Below are 19,322 nucleotides of genomic sequence, written 5' to 3'. Positions count from 1 at the left end.
ATTAATCTTTTCATCAACTAACTGATTCATCCTTACTTCAGAGAAGTGGATTTTAATGAATTTCAGTTAATAAGGACAGCAAAGCGGTGACTACTGACTAGTGAGGAAGGCTCTTCAAACCCATCCCTAAACCGGTTCCTCTCCGCACTAGATAAAAATTTGATACATAATATTGCTCTTATTGGACATTGGGTACGGGTAGCTCGCTCCGATTTTATTTATTTTCATAATCCACATTTATTTTAGTAAACTATATAGATAGAATATATTTTTAGATTAAATAGTACATAAAAAAATTAATGTTAAGAGTGTTAGAAATTATGAAATTTAAGAATCAAATCATTTTGTTAGTATAAAGATGTAAACTTAATTTTGTAATTTAATTATCATCAAAACAGAGTAAAGTCGGGTATCTATTTACCTAACTTGCCCCATCCCTACCATTCATATATATCAAGAAATCCTATCCTCTTTACTCACACACCCAATTAAGTAATGTTTCCTTCATTAAGATGAAGGTGGTAAAGCAAATAAGATTATAATTCTTTTTTTCACTAATAATATCTTTTAATTTATAATTACAGCCTTATCTCCTCTAAAATATAGAATTATTAAAGGCCCACAAAGTGTGTAAAGTAGAGTGGTTAAAATAATCCCAAACCTAGCAGTATACCCCAAATACCAGAAAAATACCATGGACATTGTTTTGCGCACCAGTTGCAAATCCTTTAAGGCCATTACCATTTTTTTAAATTTTTTCAATAATATATTTTACGAATTAATTTAAAATTAATGGCTCATGCAGAAATCCAACCTATGACTTTGATGTAATTAGCATGACACTTTAATCAACTGAACTAATAAATTAATTATGTTAAAATAATTAATGTCGTTATATATAATACTAAAATTTTCAATGTATATTTAATACACATGTAAATTTACATGATAAATTTTGTCACAATTAATTTTGATCTAATAATTAATTTTTTTACATTTATAGATTATAAATAAAAATCATAGGTTTAATAAAAATTTATATATGTAAAAAAATACATTATTAGATCAAAATTAATTGTAATAAGGTCAAAAAATACATTAGTATATTTATGTTAATAATTTATTTTTTACATATATAATTTTTTTTATTAAATATATGATTTTATTTACAATTTATATATGTAAACAAATTAATTATTAAATCAAAATTATTCGTCACGAAATTAATTATGTAAATTTATATGTGTATTAAATATACATTAAAATTTTTAGTGTTATATATAACAACATTAATTATTTTATAATATAATTGTCCTATTAGCTCAGTTGGTTAGAGTGTTATATTAATAACATGAATTGATTTGTGCCCTCGATTTCTGCATGGACCATTAATTTTAAATTAATTCATAAAATATACTTTTAAAAAAAATTAAAAAAATTCATAATGAGCTTAGAGAATGTGAATCCGTAATTGACAATCCGTATATAGAAGGGTAATATTAGAATTGTCCATCTTATGATGAGTGTATTAGCAATTTGAAAGGCGCGCAAAGGAATACCCGAATAACATCCTTTTACTTGACCCACTTAACAAGGGAACTTAAAAAATCCTTCAATTTACATAACTCCCAGATCACGGGGTTAGGGACAGGGCCGAAAGGGCTTAGCCCACAATATATCGTCCTCTTAACGCCATACTTATATGAGGACTACTGTAATATTATTTCCTTTTTTAGATGTTACATTCACAAGTAATTAGTAATTTGAGCTCTTCAAGCATATGGTAAAAATTTGATCTTTGACTATATAATGAGTTACCAGTTAACTGATACTCATAGACATGGTAATAGGGTGGGTTGGGTACGGGTATTGCCTTTTCAATCCCTTATCCCGACTCCTCAACATATCCCCATACCCGTACCCGATATCTGACGGGTTTGAGTTTATTGTCTCATCCTCGTACCCGTCGGGTATCGGGTACCCCTAACCCTGTTCCACACACCATCTAGAAAAATATTTTTTTTTGTAAAAAAATATTAAAAATTTGATTTTAGAAAAAAATAAATTGATTGTTAAACATTTATTTTTAACTACTTATATATCAATAAATTTATTATAACACGTGTGTCTACATAAATAGTTAAGAAAATAATATTAAATTATGTAAAAATTTTAAAATAAAATTAACTAGTAATAAAAATTATATGCCTAACGATTTTAAGTGGCGGGACGGGTTCGGGTTCGGAGTCGGAACGGGTCTAGTAGTCTCATATCCGTACCCATACCCGACTTTTGGTTATCGGAGAAAACCCAAACCCGAACTCATACCCGGTCAATTCAAGTATTACCCGTCAAAGTCGTGACGGATTCGGGCAGATACCCACGGATACGGATTTTCTTGCCATGTCTAGATACTCTCCTTCTCACAAGATTAGTTTCATAGTTTTTTCCTCTAGAGAAATAGATATCTCGTTTTATGAAGAAAAAAATATAAATTATGAAAGTGAATTATGGCAATTGGCAGAGTCTTTTCATATAAATGGTGAAGAGTCAATCCTTGGTATATTATTTATTCAGTATTTATCTGTTTATTTGCATTATCAAAGTTGCGCCTGTAGCTCAGTGGATAGAGCGTCTGTTTCCTAAGCAGAAGGTCGTAGGTTCGACCCCTACCTGGCGCGTCCTTTCTTTCTTGTCTTTTCTGCTCATTTACTTACTTTCCCTTGGATGAGTTGGATCCAAGCAACAGCTACCAACCTCTCCTTGTTCCATGACCTTTCTCCATCTTGTTGAGGAAACATGAAACCTAAGACAAGCCTAACATAGCCCGGTTCATCGTCATCAGCCAAGGAACTGCATCTTTCTACCATTGGCATCCATTCGGGTAGTCTTTTAGTTTTAGAGACCAAGGTCCAAACCTTCTCAATAGGTGCACAAACTATGCCACCAACTGAACCATGCCATTTACCATTTCCCACTTCAATAGCCTACAAGACATGAATTAAGATTAATTAAAATCATCTCTAACTATAACACAATAATGCATAGTTCAGGCAGACTTGTACTGAATGACAATTGACAGAGCAATGTTAGAGTAAGAACCAAAAATTTCAGTCTATGTGTACTTCACCTAAGAGAAGGAAAGTAAATATATAACCTAAGAAAAGGTGACTCAATGACTACTCTGAATCATATCAGAACATGTATACATACCATGTTTAATTCTATGATCCTATCCTGTTTTGGTGTATAGCTTTATTTCTAATTAATTGGAAGGATCTTCACTGTTTCATCTTTTAATCACTTGCACTTTTATATGAAGGGTGATACCATCAACTCTTTTAACTCCATAGTAGTCATCAGCCCAAAAAATAGCAGCATAACTTGATGATAACAGCTCGAACTCTAGCTTTCTGCAGCAAAATACTTATTGTTATACTATATGAACGCAGCATCTATCTCGCAAATTAATCGGGAGATTCAATGCAAAACTTGTCATGTTCAAAGGAAAAAGACAAAATAGTTACTGCTACTTCCATTTCTGGACTGATAACTCCAATGTCAGTCTTGGAAGTTGCCACCATTTGATGCCTAAATTGCTAGACTTTGTGATATTCTAAGTATACCCTAGATGATTTTATTGAATAATTTTACCACAAAATTCATATTATATAAATCATATTTATAAAATTTTATATTAATTTCGTACCTCATTTTATTATATACTTGTAATTATAATTGGGGTAATATGTAATGATACAAGGATCTTTCATCAAATTCAAGATCAATTTTATCACTATATTGACGACCAGGGTGGTCATTTAAAAAACTACACGATGTCTATGATGTTATATGGTCATCCTAACTCGACATACAAAGGACAAAATTTAGTGCTTGTTTACTGCACATCTGAATCTGATGACCTTGTCTACAGTCTAGCACAGACGGAGGACCTAAAGGAGTCTCTCCTGGATTTGGCTGATGGGAATGCCCTTTATGCACTTCTCTTTTACAATAATCTGCACACGAGAAGACATAAAGCATATCATGATATGCTGAACATCAATTTAGCAATATCAAACAAGGGTATTATATATAAGAAAGTAGTGAATAAATTGCCAATGGCCTTTTAGCCTAATGACTCCCAAGGGTTATGGGTTTCAAGGTAGGAAGGTTCCATCCCTCCATACCCCATATACATCCCATTTTACCTAAAAAAAGGAACAAAGTCATGTATTATGCACCATTCCTCCAGTATATCTCATTGTGTATTTTTTGCTACAAAGTTTACATTGAGGTTTCAAAATGTAATTGTCTTTGTAGTGGTACAATGATTTCATAACTTCAACTGGACCTCCCATATGTACTTCTGAGCACTTAAAAGATGCCAACTATTATTATTGTTGTTGAAATGAAAATCAAAGGTTTATTATTATTATTATTGAGATGAAAATCTAAGGTCCAATTCATTCTAGAAACAAAGTAATTCATCCTAGAAAAAAAGGAGTTCTGGGGTACTCGAATAACCTGCGCAGAAGGTTGGAATGACAGTAATTTACCAGCAAGACCTCCTGATTAATCTGCTAGCTGGGATTAAATCTGTTGTATTTATTTAATTAAATTTTTAGTTCCTTTAAAAAAATTTATTTTTTATTTTTAATATTTATAAAAAAAATTGACTATTTTTAGTCATTCATTTTTTTATTCACCAATACTTTTTTTTTAGAAACAATACTTTTCAAAAACTTAATTAACTTTTTTTTTTCAAAAACAAGAGAAACATATCAAAACATAGGTAATATCGAACTTTGTATACTAGTTAAAGTGAAATGCAAAAGTTAAATATTAATAGCATCCTAATCTTGTAAATTATTATAATATAAAATAATTAGTATAACATCTCCTATATATATAAACATTTAAATCTATTTGTGTTTTCATTTCTACACTCTTTTCACTCTTCCTCATATATTTATAATTTTCTCTCAGATAAACTTCACTCTCCTCAGATGCATATCATCTTATACTTTTAAGTTTTAATAATATATAACAAAGACCAATTTTAAGTATTTTATCTTTAAAATTCAAATATGCTCCTATCATCTTATAATTTTAAATTTAACTTAATGGTCTAATTTAACTCTTTTAAAAAATGATTTAATTTTATTTGTTATCTCTTTTAATCTAACATTTTTAACATCTTTAATATTAACTAGAATTTGAAATTTTTTTAAACAGATTGTCTATAAATAAAAAATAATCATCATTATTACCACAACAAACAACAAGTTATAATATAATAGGATAATTATCCTATCTTTAATATCTCACAAGGCGGGGTTAAGTTAATTTTGGGCTTCACGTCTACTTCACACCTAACACCTTGAATTTGCCTCGCAGAATCATTTTAGTTCTAATCTTTTTAAATTTTCAAATTCGGAAGGGTCACCTTAGCTTTATTTTTTTAATAAGACTGATTAGGAATAAAAGCATAAAATAAATTCAAATAATAAAAATAAGAATTGTGGGAAACAACACTGTTGAATTTATTGCATATGATCTGTATAAGTAAATATTTGTTTTTATAAACAAAAATCTGCGATAAATAACTAATCTTGATCATATAAATTAGGCCAAATCACTTATTTGATTTATTATCTTATTTTTTTGGTTTATTTTGATCATTTATTTTTTAAAAAAATTATTTTGATTTTTTTATCTTTTAAAATTAGTTTAAGATTATTTTTTCCTTAATTTGAAGCTAATATTGTTAATAATATTCAAATATTGTTGGCTAAAAGCCACCATAGATGGAAGAAAAAAAAAACTCCTAATCCCCAAACAATTCTAACTCTTTCTCTCTTTAGAATCGTTAATCTTTCTTCAAAGGTTAAAACTTTTGGCATCTAATCCGTCCTCATCAACTTCCTCTCCTTCTAGCATCAAATTTTTTCTCATCATTTTGCTCTTTAACCTTTCCTAATTGGAATCCTTCTACACTATAAATCTCAAAAGGCAATGAGAGAGTAATAGATTTTGCTCATTACATACTTGAACGAACGTGATTTTCCCCTTCACCTTCATCGTTGCCATGTGCAGTGTCCTTCGAGTCACACACGGTAACAAGTTTACCTCCTTCGATAGGATCACCAAATCCAACAATCCACAATGTCATTCACTCAAATTTGATTATGATTTATGATTTACATGTGACTTGTGGGATTTTCGATCCAAAAGAATATTAGGTTGTGAATGATGAAACTAATTTATCATGAGTGTTTCTCCTTATTTTTTTTGTTTTGTAGCGGCTTTTAGTCGTTGATAGATATTTGAATATTGTTAACTTCAAACTAATGGAGCGATCATTGTAAACCTTTTAAAAAAAATAAAAGAACCAAAATAAACTTTCTAAAATATAAAGGACAAAAAAAATAAGATAAATGATCATATAAGTTATTTGGCCTTTAAATTATAGGCTTGATTAAGTTTTTATTACCTAGAATATAGGTCGTTTTCAAATTAATATCTAACATTCATCTTTTTTCAAGCAAGTACCTGAAAAAATTTTCAATTTCATTTTATTAATTACCGTTAATCATCTTTCGTTAAGTGATGACATAACAAACGAAGTGTCACGTCATCATGCCTTGTCACAGACACATCATTGTCACGCCATCACCTTCAATGGCATGACAACGACGTGTCAATGATTTGACATGACACTGTGTCTGTCACGTCATCGAATAATAGATGATAGGTTGAAACATAAAAATTTTCAAGTAGTTATCTGATAAAAAATGAATTCTTAGATAATAACCTTGAAATAGTCTATATTTTCGGGTATGAAAAAACTTAATTAAGTCAACTTGAAAAATAATTTTTTAGTTAACAAATAATAAGGAGGATTTTATCAAAATAAATAATTTAATTTCAGATAAAATGATATGATAAATTTTATTATTTTATTAAAAATAAAAATAAAAATGATAATCGTAAACTTAAGTTATGTTTAAAAGCAAATCTTATAAGTCAGTAAGAAAAAATTATTTTTCAAACACTTTTATTTGATCAAATATTTGTAAACTTATAAAAAACTAAAAATTAATTAAAATAAATTGATAAACATATATGTAATTTACTTTTATATAGACTTAAGAAACTTTATCCTATTTATTTTTTTAAGATAACTACCCATTCAAAATAAGAAATAGATTAAATTAATAAGATATTTTTTATTGGTAGGAATAAAAAATTGCTATTTAAAATTTACAATAACTCACTTATTAATTTATTATATTTAATCAACTGGTTTATATTAATAAGATAATATTAAAGATAAAATTTAAGAGTTAAGATGCATACATTTAATATCTAGACAAAGTTAAAAGAGAGCCAAGATCAAATTGTGAGATATATATGAAGGAAGAGTGAGAGAAGACATCACATGTTACATGTGTACATTGATCATAAATCGCAAAACACTGAATATATCTGGTTTAAATAAGTTTTTCATACCTGAAAAATATGTCGTATTCAGATTACTACCTAAAAATTCATTTTTTTGTCAAATACCTACTAAATTTTTTTTTCTATTTCAACTTATTATATGTTGTTAATCTTCTTTTGTTAAGTGATAATGTAACAAGTTAGAGTATCACGTCATCATGCCTAATAGTTATTGATACATTATTGTCACGTCATCAAAAGGTAATGGCATAACATTCTGTCTGATACATTATCACTTAACGAAAGATAACTAACGTCATGAAGTAAAATGAAACTGAATTTTTTTTTCAGATACTTAATTGAAAAAAATGAATGTTTGATAATAATCTAAAAATGACTTATATTTTAGATATGAAAAACTTAATTAAACCCAAATTATATTGGATTAGTAAATATTTATTTTATATAATTGAAATTTATAATAAATAAGTATTTTATATTGTTTCACAAAGTTATTTTAATTATTAATGATTTTAAAAAAAGTTACTAATTATTAACGAATAATTTGATTTGTTAAATCCTCTCGTGTTTGTGTTGGGTTTTTACTAAGAAGACGAAATCGAAGTCGAAGACGGAGAGTATCTCGAGTGTGACTGCGTGAAAGGGTTCGTGCGTTTTTTCTTCCTCCGAAGCCTTTCATGGAGTTCACTGCACTCTCTAACGCTACCCAACTTGGGAGCTTCAACCCTCTTAGAACCAACCTTCAAAGTTCAACACAACACTTTCTTCCTTTTTCGTATGCTTCTTTCCCTTCTTCCTCTCGCAGAGGTTGCTCCTGCAAAGCCGTCCTTAGCACCCACACACCCACCTCTACCCACAACAACATGTTTGGACCCCGTTCCATCGATTTTGAGCTCTCTGCTTTGACGGCTCTGTCCCCATTGGATGGTCGTTATTGGAGCAAAGTTAAGGAACTTGCTCCTTTTTTGAGTGAATATGGCTTAATCTACTTTCGGGTTCTTGTTGAGGTACCCTTTTGTTAATTCTCCTCTTTTCTGATGCCCTTTTGATTAAAGTACCTTTTTTTTTTTCTGTTTTGAATTTTCTCTTCTGGGTATTGTTGCTCTCTGATGTTTTGTGTGTGTGTGTGTGTGTGCTTCCTGTTAGATAAAATGGTTGCTGCAGCTGTCTGTGATTCCTGAAATCGTTGAGGTTCCCAGTTTCAGTGATGGTGCTAAATCTTTCTTAGAAGGCCTGATTGATAACTTTAGTGTTGAGGATGCCTTGGAGGTTAAAAACATTGAGAGGGTCACGAATCATGACGTGAAAGCGGTGGAGTACTTCTTGAAACATAAGTGTCAATCCAATGCTGAAGTGGCTAAGGTTGAAATTCACTTTATGTGTGTGTTTCTTTATACTCTGAGGCTATGCACTGTTTTGCTGTTTTGATTATGGGTTCTGATGGACTGTGTTATTCTAAAACCTGTTCGCAGGTGGTTGAGTTTTTTCACTTTGCTTGCACATCTGAGGATATAAATAATCTTGCCCATGCCTTGATGCTGAGGGAAACAATGAATTCTATCATGTTTCCTGTCATGGATAAAATAATCAAAGCTTTGTGTGATATGGCTAAAGATAATGCACATGTTCCTATGCTTTCCCGCACTCATGGACAGGTATGTTCATTTGTGCAATTGTTATTAGAATATGGATTAGTTACCTATTTTCTGCTAAGAGTTAGTTACAGAATAGTTCTATAAATAGGAGATCAAAGTACAAAGTTTTGTATATTTTTCAATGTTTTTTTCATGAGATCTGTCTTTCCATTAGAAACATTTTTCCCCATAGCAGAAGCTTTCTAGGAAAATTATGAACCTGATGGATCCACGTGATATAATTGTGGTCCATTATCATTGAACCCAGCAACCAGCAGGGACACTCCAAAAGGCCTAACACCACTAGACACAGTAAATTCCTGCATTACAGTGGCAACTTCCCTGGCAAGTTGAGTGGCATGAATTGGTTCTTTATATAACTAGTGATACTGCTCAGCTTGTTTCCTGCTTTTTCCAACCTACACTTAACTCAACTCACTTGTTTCCTGCATTGTAGTGAATTTGCAAGCTACCTGTGTGACCAGCAAGCCTTTAGATAAACCTTTTCCAAAGTCATCAACATTATCAAACAAACCTAGTTTGTTTAGACGATGTGGCAATGACTTCTTAATGAGTATTGGTAATTTATTATTTTTTCCAGTTCAGGAAAAAAAACACAAAACTTTGTACATTGATATCCTATTTACAGAACTATTCTTCAACTAATTCTTAATAGAATAGGTAATTAACCTATGTTCTAATATTTGGTGCATATTTTTAAGAATCAATATATATTGTGGGATGTCATATTGGTCTATTGCAAATACCTTAACTTTGAAGTGACAAAAAATTGGTTTTTTTAGCTTCTGAACTCGTATGAAAGGTGGTAGATAGTTCCTTGTAAACAATTTTGCAATTCTTTAGTGCTATTGCTCTCTCACTTTATTAGTTGTTAGTTCTTCATTGTTAAATTTCTCTGCACTACTTACCAGCCAGCTTCACCAACTACTTTGGGAAAGGAAATGGCGATCTTTGCTGCAAGATTAAGCAGAGAAAGGAAGGATCTGTCTCAGGTTGAGATAGTGGGGAAATTTGCTGGTGCGGTTGGAAATTACAATGCACATATTGTTGCATATCCTGATGTTAACTGGCCTCACATTGCAGAACAGTTTGTACACTCTCTTGGATTAAGTTTTAATCCTTATGTTGCTCAGGTATGGTTTTACCTTTTCATTTTTTTTTTCTGTTCAAGTTTACCAGATATTTATGCAATTTTTTTTATAAAAAAAAACTGAATCTTAAAATTTTTAGACTTCTGCTATCTCTATTGCTATATACATATACATTGTTTTAGATTTTCATCAATTCTCAATGAAGCTTGTGTTAGTTTTTTGGCTAGTTCTTCCCTTATATTATGATAGTTATATCTTGAGCACTTACACAATCAAAGCTAAGTTGAACTGCCATTTCATGATCATCTGATCATGCCAACTTGGTAACTTAATGTATTGTGCTGATTATATTACTCCACTTGGTTAACAGATTGAAACTCATGACTACATGGCAAAGCTTTTTCATTTGCTCATCCAGTTCAATAATATATTAATCGATTTTGATAGAGATGTATGGGGCTATATATCTTTGGGTTACTTTAAGCAGGTGAGCTTTCTTATATAGTAGCAATAACCAGACTATGGAGCTATACTTTAAGAGCGGCAATAATCTTTTCATTTACAAAATTTTTTATGCAGACCACCAAGGCTGGAGAGATTGGGTCATCAACTATGCCTCACAAAGTGAATCCTATTGATTTTGAGAACAGCGAAGGTAATCTAGGTGTAGCTAATGGAGGTCTGTCACATCTAAGCATGAAGTTGCCGATTTCACGTTGGCAGGCAAGACCTCTTGAGTTTGATTTCTTTTTTTGGTTTTATTATGCTCATTTTGGTATTGCTATTATTCTAAACTATGATGCCAAAAGGATTTTACTAATATATCTTTTGGAAATTGGCTTGTGTATTTTTCTGTAGTGTGAAGACACACACTGCCAAATTATATGCTGCAGAAAGTGTTACCAGAGCTATTGTAATTTGTAATTCATAGTGTGATTTGGCTAGCTAGTGATTTGTATCATAAGATGAATCTCGAATGATTTTAAATCTTTTTTTTGTGACAAAATGATTTTAAATCTTACAATACATGAATGAACTGGTAAGCGTATGATTTCATTTAACAATCTTACAATACATAAATAATACTTAAATGTCAATCATTGATATGAATCACACGATTTAATGATTCATTATTATTTTTTTTTTCTTTTCTTTCATCAATTCTCAAAGAAATTGAAAAGTCATATAAGCTAAAATTGTTAAATGAAAATGAATTGAAGAGTAACACTACTGAGCTTATCCTATTTGATTATTCCACTACTCTTTTCTTTCATCTATTTGGCTGTTTCATTGTTTTGTTTTCATCCTTTTTCCAAAATAGAGGCTTCCCAAACTCATATATAACTTTTAATTTTGCTTTATGAGACTTATGGCTAAGTTGTTTTTATCTATTTCTAGTTTAAATTTTTTATATAAGTATTCAAGATTCAAAAATTAGTTGACAATTCACGGTTTGAATCTTTATTTGATAACCTTGTTGTAATCTATTGACTTTTGAGTTTAATTTAGTGTAGTTATAGTCTAATTGTGATTAGCTCTTGGAAATAATTGTTGTTTTCTATATTCATTTTTTTCTTTTCTGTAGAGGGACTTGACTGATTCAACTGTCTTAAGGAACATGGGTGTAGGTATAGGTCATTCTCTTCTTGCCTACAAAAGCACACTTCAAGGAATAGGGAAGCTTCAGGTAATCAGTGCAACATGAGATTTATGTTGCTTTTCTCCTACTATGTGCATAATTATCTTCTTTTTTTATTGGAAATATAGCATTATTGGATGATATATTTTGGTTATTGCAACTGTTTCTTTGACTGTAGTATACTGTTCATTTGAGCAGGATGCATATACAAAGTTCCTATCACTGTCTATTTGCATAACTATAGAGCAAGTTTCTCAAGTTTTCTATTAAATCCAAAGAAAAGGCAGTAGGTTTTTGTATTTTCATTGAACTTTTTCATGTCATATTTTAATTTACAATTTAGGTTAATGAAGCTTGCTTGAGTGAAGACTTGAACCACTGCTGGGAGGTGCTTGCTGAACCAATTCAGACTGTAAGTATATGCTTCTGGCTTTATATGTTTATTTAGTTTAATCTATTTGTATTTTACACGGAATGCTAAAAATATACTGAAGACTTGAGTTCTTTGTGGTGATGCTATTTACTTCATGGGGTTCAAGTATAACAAGAAGCAAAATATTCTTTTAACTTGACTCTTTGAAGATAATATAATTTACTAGTTAATGTCCTTTAGGAGATGAAAGGTTTGCTCAATGATCTGAAGCTTTTATCATTTTCTTATCAAAGCTGATTTCTAAAGTTAGTTTTTGAAGCATAACCAATGATCTGAAGCCTTTTGGCTAGTTCCATAGTATTTGCATGTCATGTTTGAATTCCGACTCAATTTCTATGCAAATTGAATAACCTTTTAATTTAGCAGCTTATCCAGACCTTGCTTCAATTTCTATGGAAATTAAATAACCTTTTAATTCATTCATAAACACCGTACAACACTTGCAACTTGTCTAATTGCTTTTCCCTTATGGTTTCAGGTTTTGATCATATTACTTCTGAAATGCTGTATGCTAATTGTAAAAATTTAGGCATTCTTGAGTCAATGGTTATATTGCTTGCCCCATGTTAAAACAAATTTTCTTTTCTGTTAGAAATTTTCTGAATTTGTAAAGTTACTGGTGTTTATGAATGAGATGCCCACATTTTTGTGCTGGATTCATGTGTACTTCTCTTGATGTTGCTTGCTGTCACCCCCTTTAAAATTCTACTATAATCATTTTGCAAATTTTATTCAGGTTATGCGAAGATATGGTGTTCCTGAGCCTTATGAGAAGTTAAAAGAACTAACCAGAGGAAGAGCAGTTACCAAAGAGAGCATAAGAGATTTCATTAAAGGCCTAGATATTCCAGAAGAAGCAAAGAGTAATATGTTGAAGTTAACACCTGATACTTATGTTGGAGCAGCTGTTGAATTGGCCAGAACAGTGGAAAATGTGGTGAATACTGTGATTGGAATAAAGATCTAGGAAACAAACAAATGGTTGAAACAGTTTGCTCGAGATATTCATTAGTTGATGATACTATTGGCAAGGCAATTTTGCATCCTCGCCACCATTTACCAAATGGCTATTAGTTGATATATTAACTTTTAAATAAGATGTTCCATTTTGGGAAAAAGGGAGAAAAGACATGATTTTCCCTGATTATAAAACCATTTTGATATAGAATGGTGTTAAGGATTTTGTAACATAGTGTACGAGTTTAAAGTGCCAGACCTGAATAATAAAATAGGTCTGATGAAGCATAAAGGATGTGTCAAATTTAAACCCTATGTATTTTGAAATTTATGAAATCTCTTTTCCAAAATCGTGGTATTTTACAGGAATTTGAAAATTATATTTCTCCATTCAGGTGAGTTCAACAAACACAACCTGGGTCATTTAAAAGAATTTAATTGAAATTTGATGATAGTGTAAAGGTAGTTTATCCTGCAATCAACTCTTAAACGTTGGAATTTACTGTTGGTCGGTTTTATTTTCTATCCTGTAAGCGCTTAGTAACAGGAATTTGTCAATGATCCTTTACTAGAGAGAACCAAGAAAAGTAAGCTTAATAAACTTTATATAAATAATGATGGGATTTGTCATAATTTTTCATTTTTCTTGCAAATATTCCACTAATATTTGGTTAAAAATTGTTTCCAACATGTTTTTCAATATTATCTTTTATGAATAATTTTTAAATTTTGGATGTTAATTTATTAGTTGCGTTTGCATCCAATAACTTAGGCTCATTCTGTATTATTGAGGTCAGCACGTGATTTTATCTAATTATGACAAAGAAGAGACGGTGTTGTTAATATTTTAACGTTTACTAGTATAGAGAAAAAAAGGACAACATTAGTTGATAATTTTAACGTGTGAAATCTGTTTTTAGCAAGCATGATCTTGAAGGTTGCAACCTCTATGATTGCTCCAAGCGACTAGTTTATTATTGTGAATTATTTTTTATTCTTTTATTACGTGGGATTCGAATCTAGAATCTAGCTAGCCACTAGTACCTTTAACCCCACACCAACCTGACTCATGTGATGTGCTAATATGCTATGGACGCCAAGTGGGGTTTATGTGCGTAATTTCTCAGTCTTGAATGCAACCTGCGACAGCAACACATATTTAACAATATAAATAATACTTACATGTTCTCACAACATCGTACTTTCTTAGTGTTTAACTTTGTTACGCTATTCCCAAAAAAAGAGAAAAAATAAAATAAAATTTGTTACGCTATTGGAGTTGGACAAAATTAATAATTTCAGTTGGGTATACTTATCTTCTGGAAAATGACAGAGTAGGAAAACAAATTTGAAGTGTTGCTTGTTACAATTTGATTGGTGATTGACCATGTATGATTATACACACCATAACTGATTAAACAATCAATTCTTTGCTTTTTTTTATCCCCAACAAAGGATAAAGGAAAGATTATTATTTTTATTTTACAGACTTATAGTAACTTCACTGCTCTTTAGTTGAAATTATTTCACTCATCAATGATGTAATGTAATGACGCATAAAATAAAATAGATCAAACATTACATTGGCGAAATTATCTGTCCTGTGTCATTCTTGAGCTATATACCGTTCTAGTCAACTTCTTTTTTCTTCCATATTTCACTTTGGCGTGTAATAATGTCTTTCTCGCGTGCTGTTTTCTCTCACTGCCTTCCCAAATCACCAATTTAACAGCATACATTCACAAGACAGTTGATTTGCTTGTCTTGTGTTAAATCTCTTACAGGATTTGATTTTTGAAGCCAACTGGGATGTAACAGACAGAAACAGCATTCTTTTGGGTCAGTCTCTACGTTTTCTCTTTCACCTTTTGTTTTGAATCAATTTGAGTTGTTTGTTGCGTGCTGTGATTTGAGAGCCAATGTGGTTGGGAACTTATAGACACCCCAGATCGTGTGCCAGCTGAAAGTTTCATCTAGCACAACTTACATATTTTATATTCTGTAATTTTAGGTTCATTTTTATTCTGTGATAGGATCAGGTGATTCTGTGGTGGGACAATTCTGATGGAAAAAAGAAAAGAAAATGTTGTTGGAAAATTCTGGTGGGACAATGCTGATGAGTGATAACTTCTTCCCCCATCTCCTCATCCCTTGAAATGTGTGATTGTCAGAAAAACTTGGGTAGGGCTAGAAAGAGAGAGAAAAAAAAAGAAAGAGGTGTTCAATTTTCACTGTATTTGCTTGTATATTCTGATTATGTCAAAAGTAGAATGCATAGCAATCCAATCGCATCAGTTGAGACTGATTACGAATATGACCAAGTTTTTTGTCTAAAATTTTCAGGATACCCCTTTGATATCTGATTCTGGACACAAGCTGTAGGTGTTACTTCAACTGGATTCTGGATAAATAATATATTAGATACAGCTTGAAGTTATGTCTGCGTATGGCCATCAAGTGGAGCGGATGAATTCTACAAGGAGTCTCTCAGGTGGTGGTTCTGGTAGGTAATGACAGCTTTGTCGCTCTTGGACTCTAAATGAATAAGAAATATTGTCCATGAATATATTTAATGTATTGTTGGAAACATAAAATGTATTCAATACTCTCTTCATCTTGTAAGAGAATTTGCACAAGAATGTTGTAGGAGAATTTAGAATTGTTTTATGTTTAATCACATAATGGAAGCCAGATAATACAGAGCTTGTTCCCATCTATCTTATCTTTCAGCTGTGATTATGCTTCAAAATTATTATTTTAGCATGATTATTTATCCTGTTTCTTTCCTGGTTAGAGTTGCGGAGGAGCAGTTTTGTGCTGGAATCAGGATTCTACATCACATCCTTTGCCGCAACCATCTTTGTTGCGGCATTAGCCGCCACAGGACTTTTATTAATTACTTTATTGGTTTCACTGGCAATGATGCTGCAATCTTGTCAAAGTAGCCATGCTGGAATTATTCAGCTTCAGAATATAAATGATGAGTATAATTATTGCAAGCTTTATTCTCTGCATGCTAAGCTCAATAACTTGGAAAGACATAATTTTCCTAGCCTCTGCAAGGACCTGGCCATGAAGTATATCAAGGAAGGTCAATATGCTAGAGACTTGGATTCAACCAAGTCTGTGATTGAGGATTACTTCAACAGTGTTAGACCATCAGATGATGGTCTTGATGTGGTGTTGATAGACATAGATGGCATATTTCCTCCAATTCCCCATTCTTCCAATTTGTTTCAAAGGTAATCTCATCGTCCATCTTATTCTCGGTGTGTCATTCGAGGGCATAAGGAGGAATCTTATGTCTAGTGGTTCAGTTTTAGGTATCAGTAAAAGAAATTCTATTTTCTTAAACATAATACATCCCCCCAGTTTGAATGAATACTTTTGTAGGGAAATTCTTGTAGTGGCATGTAATCTCAATCTTGATGAATTTTGTCATATATTGTTGCAAATCCCCATTTATGTTCCCCAATTATAGATAGTATAAAAATTGGATAATGCTCAGATCATGGACAGCTGGAATTATGGTGTCCAAAATATTTATGCAAATTATTTGTTACTCCAACTTGCATCAGTTTACCCCCCATATATTATCTATCCAACTTGATCTGCATATCTTTTTGGCAGTAACTTCATATGATTTTCTTTTTGTGTGGTTTTCATGATAACAGCAGCATTAACAATTGTATATTAGAAGCAAAGAATTTGAAGAGGATGCTTGTTTTAAGATTATACATGAACCTTCATGCTGGTGGGTGGTCCATAATTTTGTTATCAAGAGAGCATGGAACACGCCAAAATGTCACCATCAATCATCTTCTCTCCGCTGGATTTAGAGATTGGTCTTCCTTGATGATGAGGTACTTGTCACTAGTGTTTATTATGTTCCTTTCATATACCCTGGATAATGATTAAAGGAAGATCTCAAATTATGTTTGTTTAGACCTTATGGTAGATATCTAAACCTCACTAAGAAAGAATATTATACCCTTCTCTTACTTATATGTATTCGGAATTCTCAAATGATTTCAAGGCTTAATTTTATTTATTTTTGAGTTCAAAACCAGAAGTATTTCCAATCCATTTTGATCAAAGATTATATCCACTCACGGTGCGTGATTGCCGCCGGACATTAATCCAAAAGAATTTTACACACGGTAGAAATCAAACATAAAATCTTCCGTTAAATAGATTATTTTCGTTCATGCATGTGAACGCAGTGGGTCTTATACCACTATGTCAACCCTTTAGGTTCATTGCTTACTTAACATTGCCCGTGTGGATATTCCATTTTCTAATCTCTCTGAAATTTCCTGGATCCTATAACCATGTTTAAAATTGATGGTCTTAAATTAAATTTTACCTTGCAAACAATCCCATTCACCACCAAAACAATAGGCAACAAAACAATAGCCAATCTTTCTTCAGCAATAGTGCTATACCAAAACATACGTAACCTATGATCTACGTTTTTGCAGTGAAGAAGATGAAGAATCTACCAAAGGGAATGAGTGTTTTGCTAGGCAAAGGAATGTGATACAGAAGAAGGGCTTCCGCATAATAAGTATCATGAGCAGTCAAATGGATGCTTTGACTGTTGCAGATAGAGGAATAAGAATTTTTTTGCTTCCGGACCCTATATTTGACAAGTTTAAGCAGCAAAGGAGAGCATAGATGCTGGATATATTAGTTTCATCCTACAATACAGGATAATTTGGTTTTTGTTCGACTAGTTTAATTCTCTGCATCTCTCCTATTGTTCATATTAGGGATGTTGTAATCGCATGTCATTGTCTGCCAAAGACAATGTAGGGAACAGATTTGTTTTAATTGAACACAGCATTACTGGTAGATAATATCTTCCTCGTTGGGCCATAAAAAAATTCTGACTGTCGGATATGCACGTCCATGAATGTGCCGCTCATAAAAGAATTTTACTAAAATCTTAAATATAATTCTGAGTACTTAAAAGGAATTAAAAAAAATGAATAGTGTAATTTTTTTAGAGAAAGGCTAGCAATACATTTTTTATGTACAGTGATGACAATAAATTGGGGTTTTATGCAAACTACCTTCCTCCCCTAATACATTAATTAGATTACACTCTGTGTAGGTCTCACAAATATATTAGAACTTACAAAATTCTAGATCACACTCTCTGTGTCTCACAATTCACCCACAAATTTATTAAGAATAATATTGTTATTAAGCAAGCCAATCTCCCAGGTTTGATAGACTTTTTTTTTTTTTTTAAGTCTATGACTTCTCCTATTTAACTAGATAAATTTTTAAAAAATAAGTCTACCCTTTTTGCTAAACAAGCTAGCCGCTTTTCTTTATAATTTGGATTTTTTTTGTCAACTTTTTGTTTACTGATCAAATATTTCAAATAAAAATTAAATAATGTACTAATATTCATTCAAATAAATAGTTTAACATTAAACAAAACAATAAAAAAAAGTAAAATTCCAAGTTCGTAATAACTAAAAAAAATATGACATCTATTATTCGTAAGAATGTTGAAATAGGTAAAAGAGTTTTTAAATTGAATAAAAGGATATAAAAAAATTTCCAATAAATTAGTGATGATAAAATTGAGAAGAAAAAAAATTAATAACTTATAAGCTAGTTTATTTTCACAAATTACTTGAAGTAATTTATAAAAAATAAAATCATGTATCAAACAAGTTTATTTTGATTAAAATAGCTTATAAACTAGTCAAATAAACATATAAGCAAGAAGTTTATAAGTTTAAAAGTATCTTATAAGCTAATCAAAGAAGCTTTTAAATTTCTCAAAAGTTTCATCGAACAGTACAATTCATTCCTAGACTTGGGTAAAGAAATATAAAATAGACAAGATAAACTCGATAGAATTCGACTTGGCCGTCTCATTTCCACTCCTATGAGGTTTGTCTTCATTTTCTATTCATAATTTATTTACCTTTCACATACCATCACAATTAAGACAATGAGAAATGTTGCAGGTATTCTATCACACTCTTCCTCAAAGATTCTATATATTTTGTTAGAATTTATTACAAATCATTAATTTTGGTAGATGTTAATTCTGATTT

At 31.2% G+C, this 19,322-nt stretch overlaps 3 protein-coding genes and 1 non-coding gene across 17 annotated transcripts; 3 read left to right on the top strand and 1 right to left on the bottom strand.

Annotated features, from left to right (window-relative positions):
* Positions 1-2,508: 2,508 nt before the first annotated feature.
* LOC106798017 (uncharacterized) lies at positions 2,509-6,318 on the bottom strand. Of its 12 annotated transcripts, none has more exons than XR_005888232.1 (4): positions 4,528-4,729; positions 3,876-4,019; positions 3,214-3,413; positions 2,509-2,987 (listed from the first exon to the last, which is right to left on the bottom strand). XR_005888232.1 is itself a non-coding variant. In XM_041008927.1 (3 exons), the coding sequence occupies exons 1-3, from the start codon at positions 6,173-6,175 to the stop codon at positions 2,980-2,982; spliced, it is 276 nt and encodes a 91-aa protein (XP_040864861.1). In that variant the 5' UTR covers positions 6,176-6,318; the 3' UTR covers positions 2,509-2,979. The 12 variants fall into 12 exon arrangements, 3 of the variants coding, with proteins under 3 accessions (XP_040864861.1, XP_040864864.1, XP_040864859.1); XR_005888231.1 differs by having other exon boundaries at positions 3,924-4,019; positions 4,528-4,721; XR_005888230.1 differs by lacking the exon at positions 4,528-4,729 and adding an exon at positions 4,212-4,497.
* TRNAR-CCU (transfer RNA arginine (anticodon CCU)) lies at positions 2,609-2,681 on the top strand. The gene has a single exon. It is a non-coding gene; the product is annotated as a tRNA-Arg (tRNA).
* A 1,683-nt stretch (positions 6,319-8,001) lies between the features above and the next one.
* LOC100818533 (adenylosuccinate lyase) lies at positions 8,002-13,592 on the top strand. Its single transcript, XM_003519330.3, has 9 exons — positions 8,002-8,474; positions 8,614-8,829; positions 8,940-9,122; positions 10,034-10,255; positions 10,584-10,700; positions 10,793-10,936; positions 11,799-11,900; positions 12,196-12,264; positions 13,022-13,592. The coding sequence occupies exons 1-9, from the start codon at positions 8,145-8,147 to the stop codon at positions 13,250-13,252; spliced, it is 1,614 nt and encodes a 537-aa protein (XP_003519378.1). The 5' UTR covers positions 8,002-8,144; the 3' UTR covers positions 13,253-13,592.
* Positions 13,593-14,809: 1,217 nt separating this feature from the next.
* LOC100500131 (haloacid dehalogenase superfamily protein) lies at positions 14,810-18,141 on the top strand. 3 transcript variants are annotated; one of them, XM_006574286.4, is made up of 6 exons: positions 14,810-15,081; positions 15,276-15,423; positions 15,586-15,745; positions 16,037-16,484; positions 16,917-17,105; positions 17,724-18,141. In XM_006574286.4, exons 3-6 carry the CDS (start codon positions 15,679-15,681, stop codon positions 17,917-17,919), a joined length of 900 nt encoding a protein of 299 aa, XP_006574349.1. In that variant the 5' UTR covers positions 14,810-15,081; positions 15,276-15,423; positions 15,586-15,678; the 3' UTR covers positions 17,920-18,141. The 3 variants fall into 3 exon arrangements, with proteins under 3 accessions (XP_006574349.1, XP_014618454.1, NP_001237258.2); XM_014762968.3 differs by having other exon boundaries at positions 15,276-15,459; NM_001250329.2 differs by lacking the exon at positions 15,276-15,423 and having other exon boundaries at positions 14,826-15,081; positions 17,724-18,120.
* Positions 18,142-19,322: the final 1,181 nt, after the last annotated feature.

Source organism: Glycine max, chromosome 2, assembly GCF_000004515.6.
Source record: "Glycine max cultivar Williams 82 chromosome 2, Glycine_max_v4.0, whole genome shotgun sequence".
Taxonomy (NCBI): domain Eukaryota; kingdom Viridiplantae; phylum Streptophyta; class Magnoliopsida; order Fabales; family Fabaceae; genus Glycine; species Glycine max.
This window is presented reverse-complemented; position numbering and strand designations above follow the sequence as displayed.

What these genes read in the sequence shown, in the direction of transcription:
- LOC100818533 (XM_003519330.3), top strand. Translation starts at nt 8,145, where the DNA reads ATGGAGTTCACTGCACTCTCTAACGCTACCCAACTTGGGAGCTTCAAC. An exon ending in CTTTGGGTTACTTTAAGCAG is followed by an intron (nt 10,701 to 10,792) that starts GTGAGCTTTCTT and finishes TTTTTTATGCAG; the next exon opens with ACCACCAAGGCTGGAGAGAT. An exon ending in AAGGAATAGGGAAGCTTCAG is followed by an intron (nt 11,901 to 12,195) that starts GTAATCAGTGCA and finishes TTTACAATTTAG; the next exon opens with GTTAATGAAGCTTGCTTGAG.
- LOC100500131 (XM_006574286.4), top strand. Translation starts at nt 15,679, where the DNA reads ATGTCTGCGTATGGCCATCAAGTGGAGCGGATGAATTCTACAAGGAGT. An exon ending in TCTCTCAGGTGGTGGTTCTG is followed by an intron (nt 15,746 to 16,036) that starts GTAGGTAATGAC and finishes TTTCCTGGTTAG; the next exon opens with AGTTGCGGAGGAGCAGTTTT. An exon ending in TGGTCTTCCTTGATGATGAG is followed by an intron (nt 17,106 to 17,723) that starts GTACTTGTCACT and finishes ACGTTTTTGCAG; the next exon opens with TGAAGAAGATGAAGAATCTA.
- LOC106798017 (XM_041008925.1), bottom strand. Translation starts at nt 6,093, where the DNA reads ATGGCAACGATGAAGGTGAAGGGGAAAATCACGTTCGTTCAA. An exon ending in GGAAAATCACGTTCGTTCAA is followed by an intron (nt 2,988 to 6,051) that starts GTATGTAATGAG and finishes CATGTCTTGTAG; the next exon opens with GCTATTGAAGTGGGAAATGG.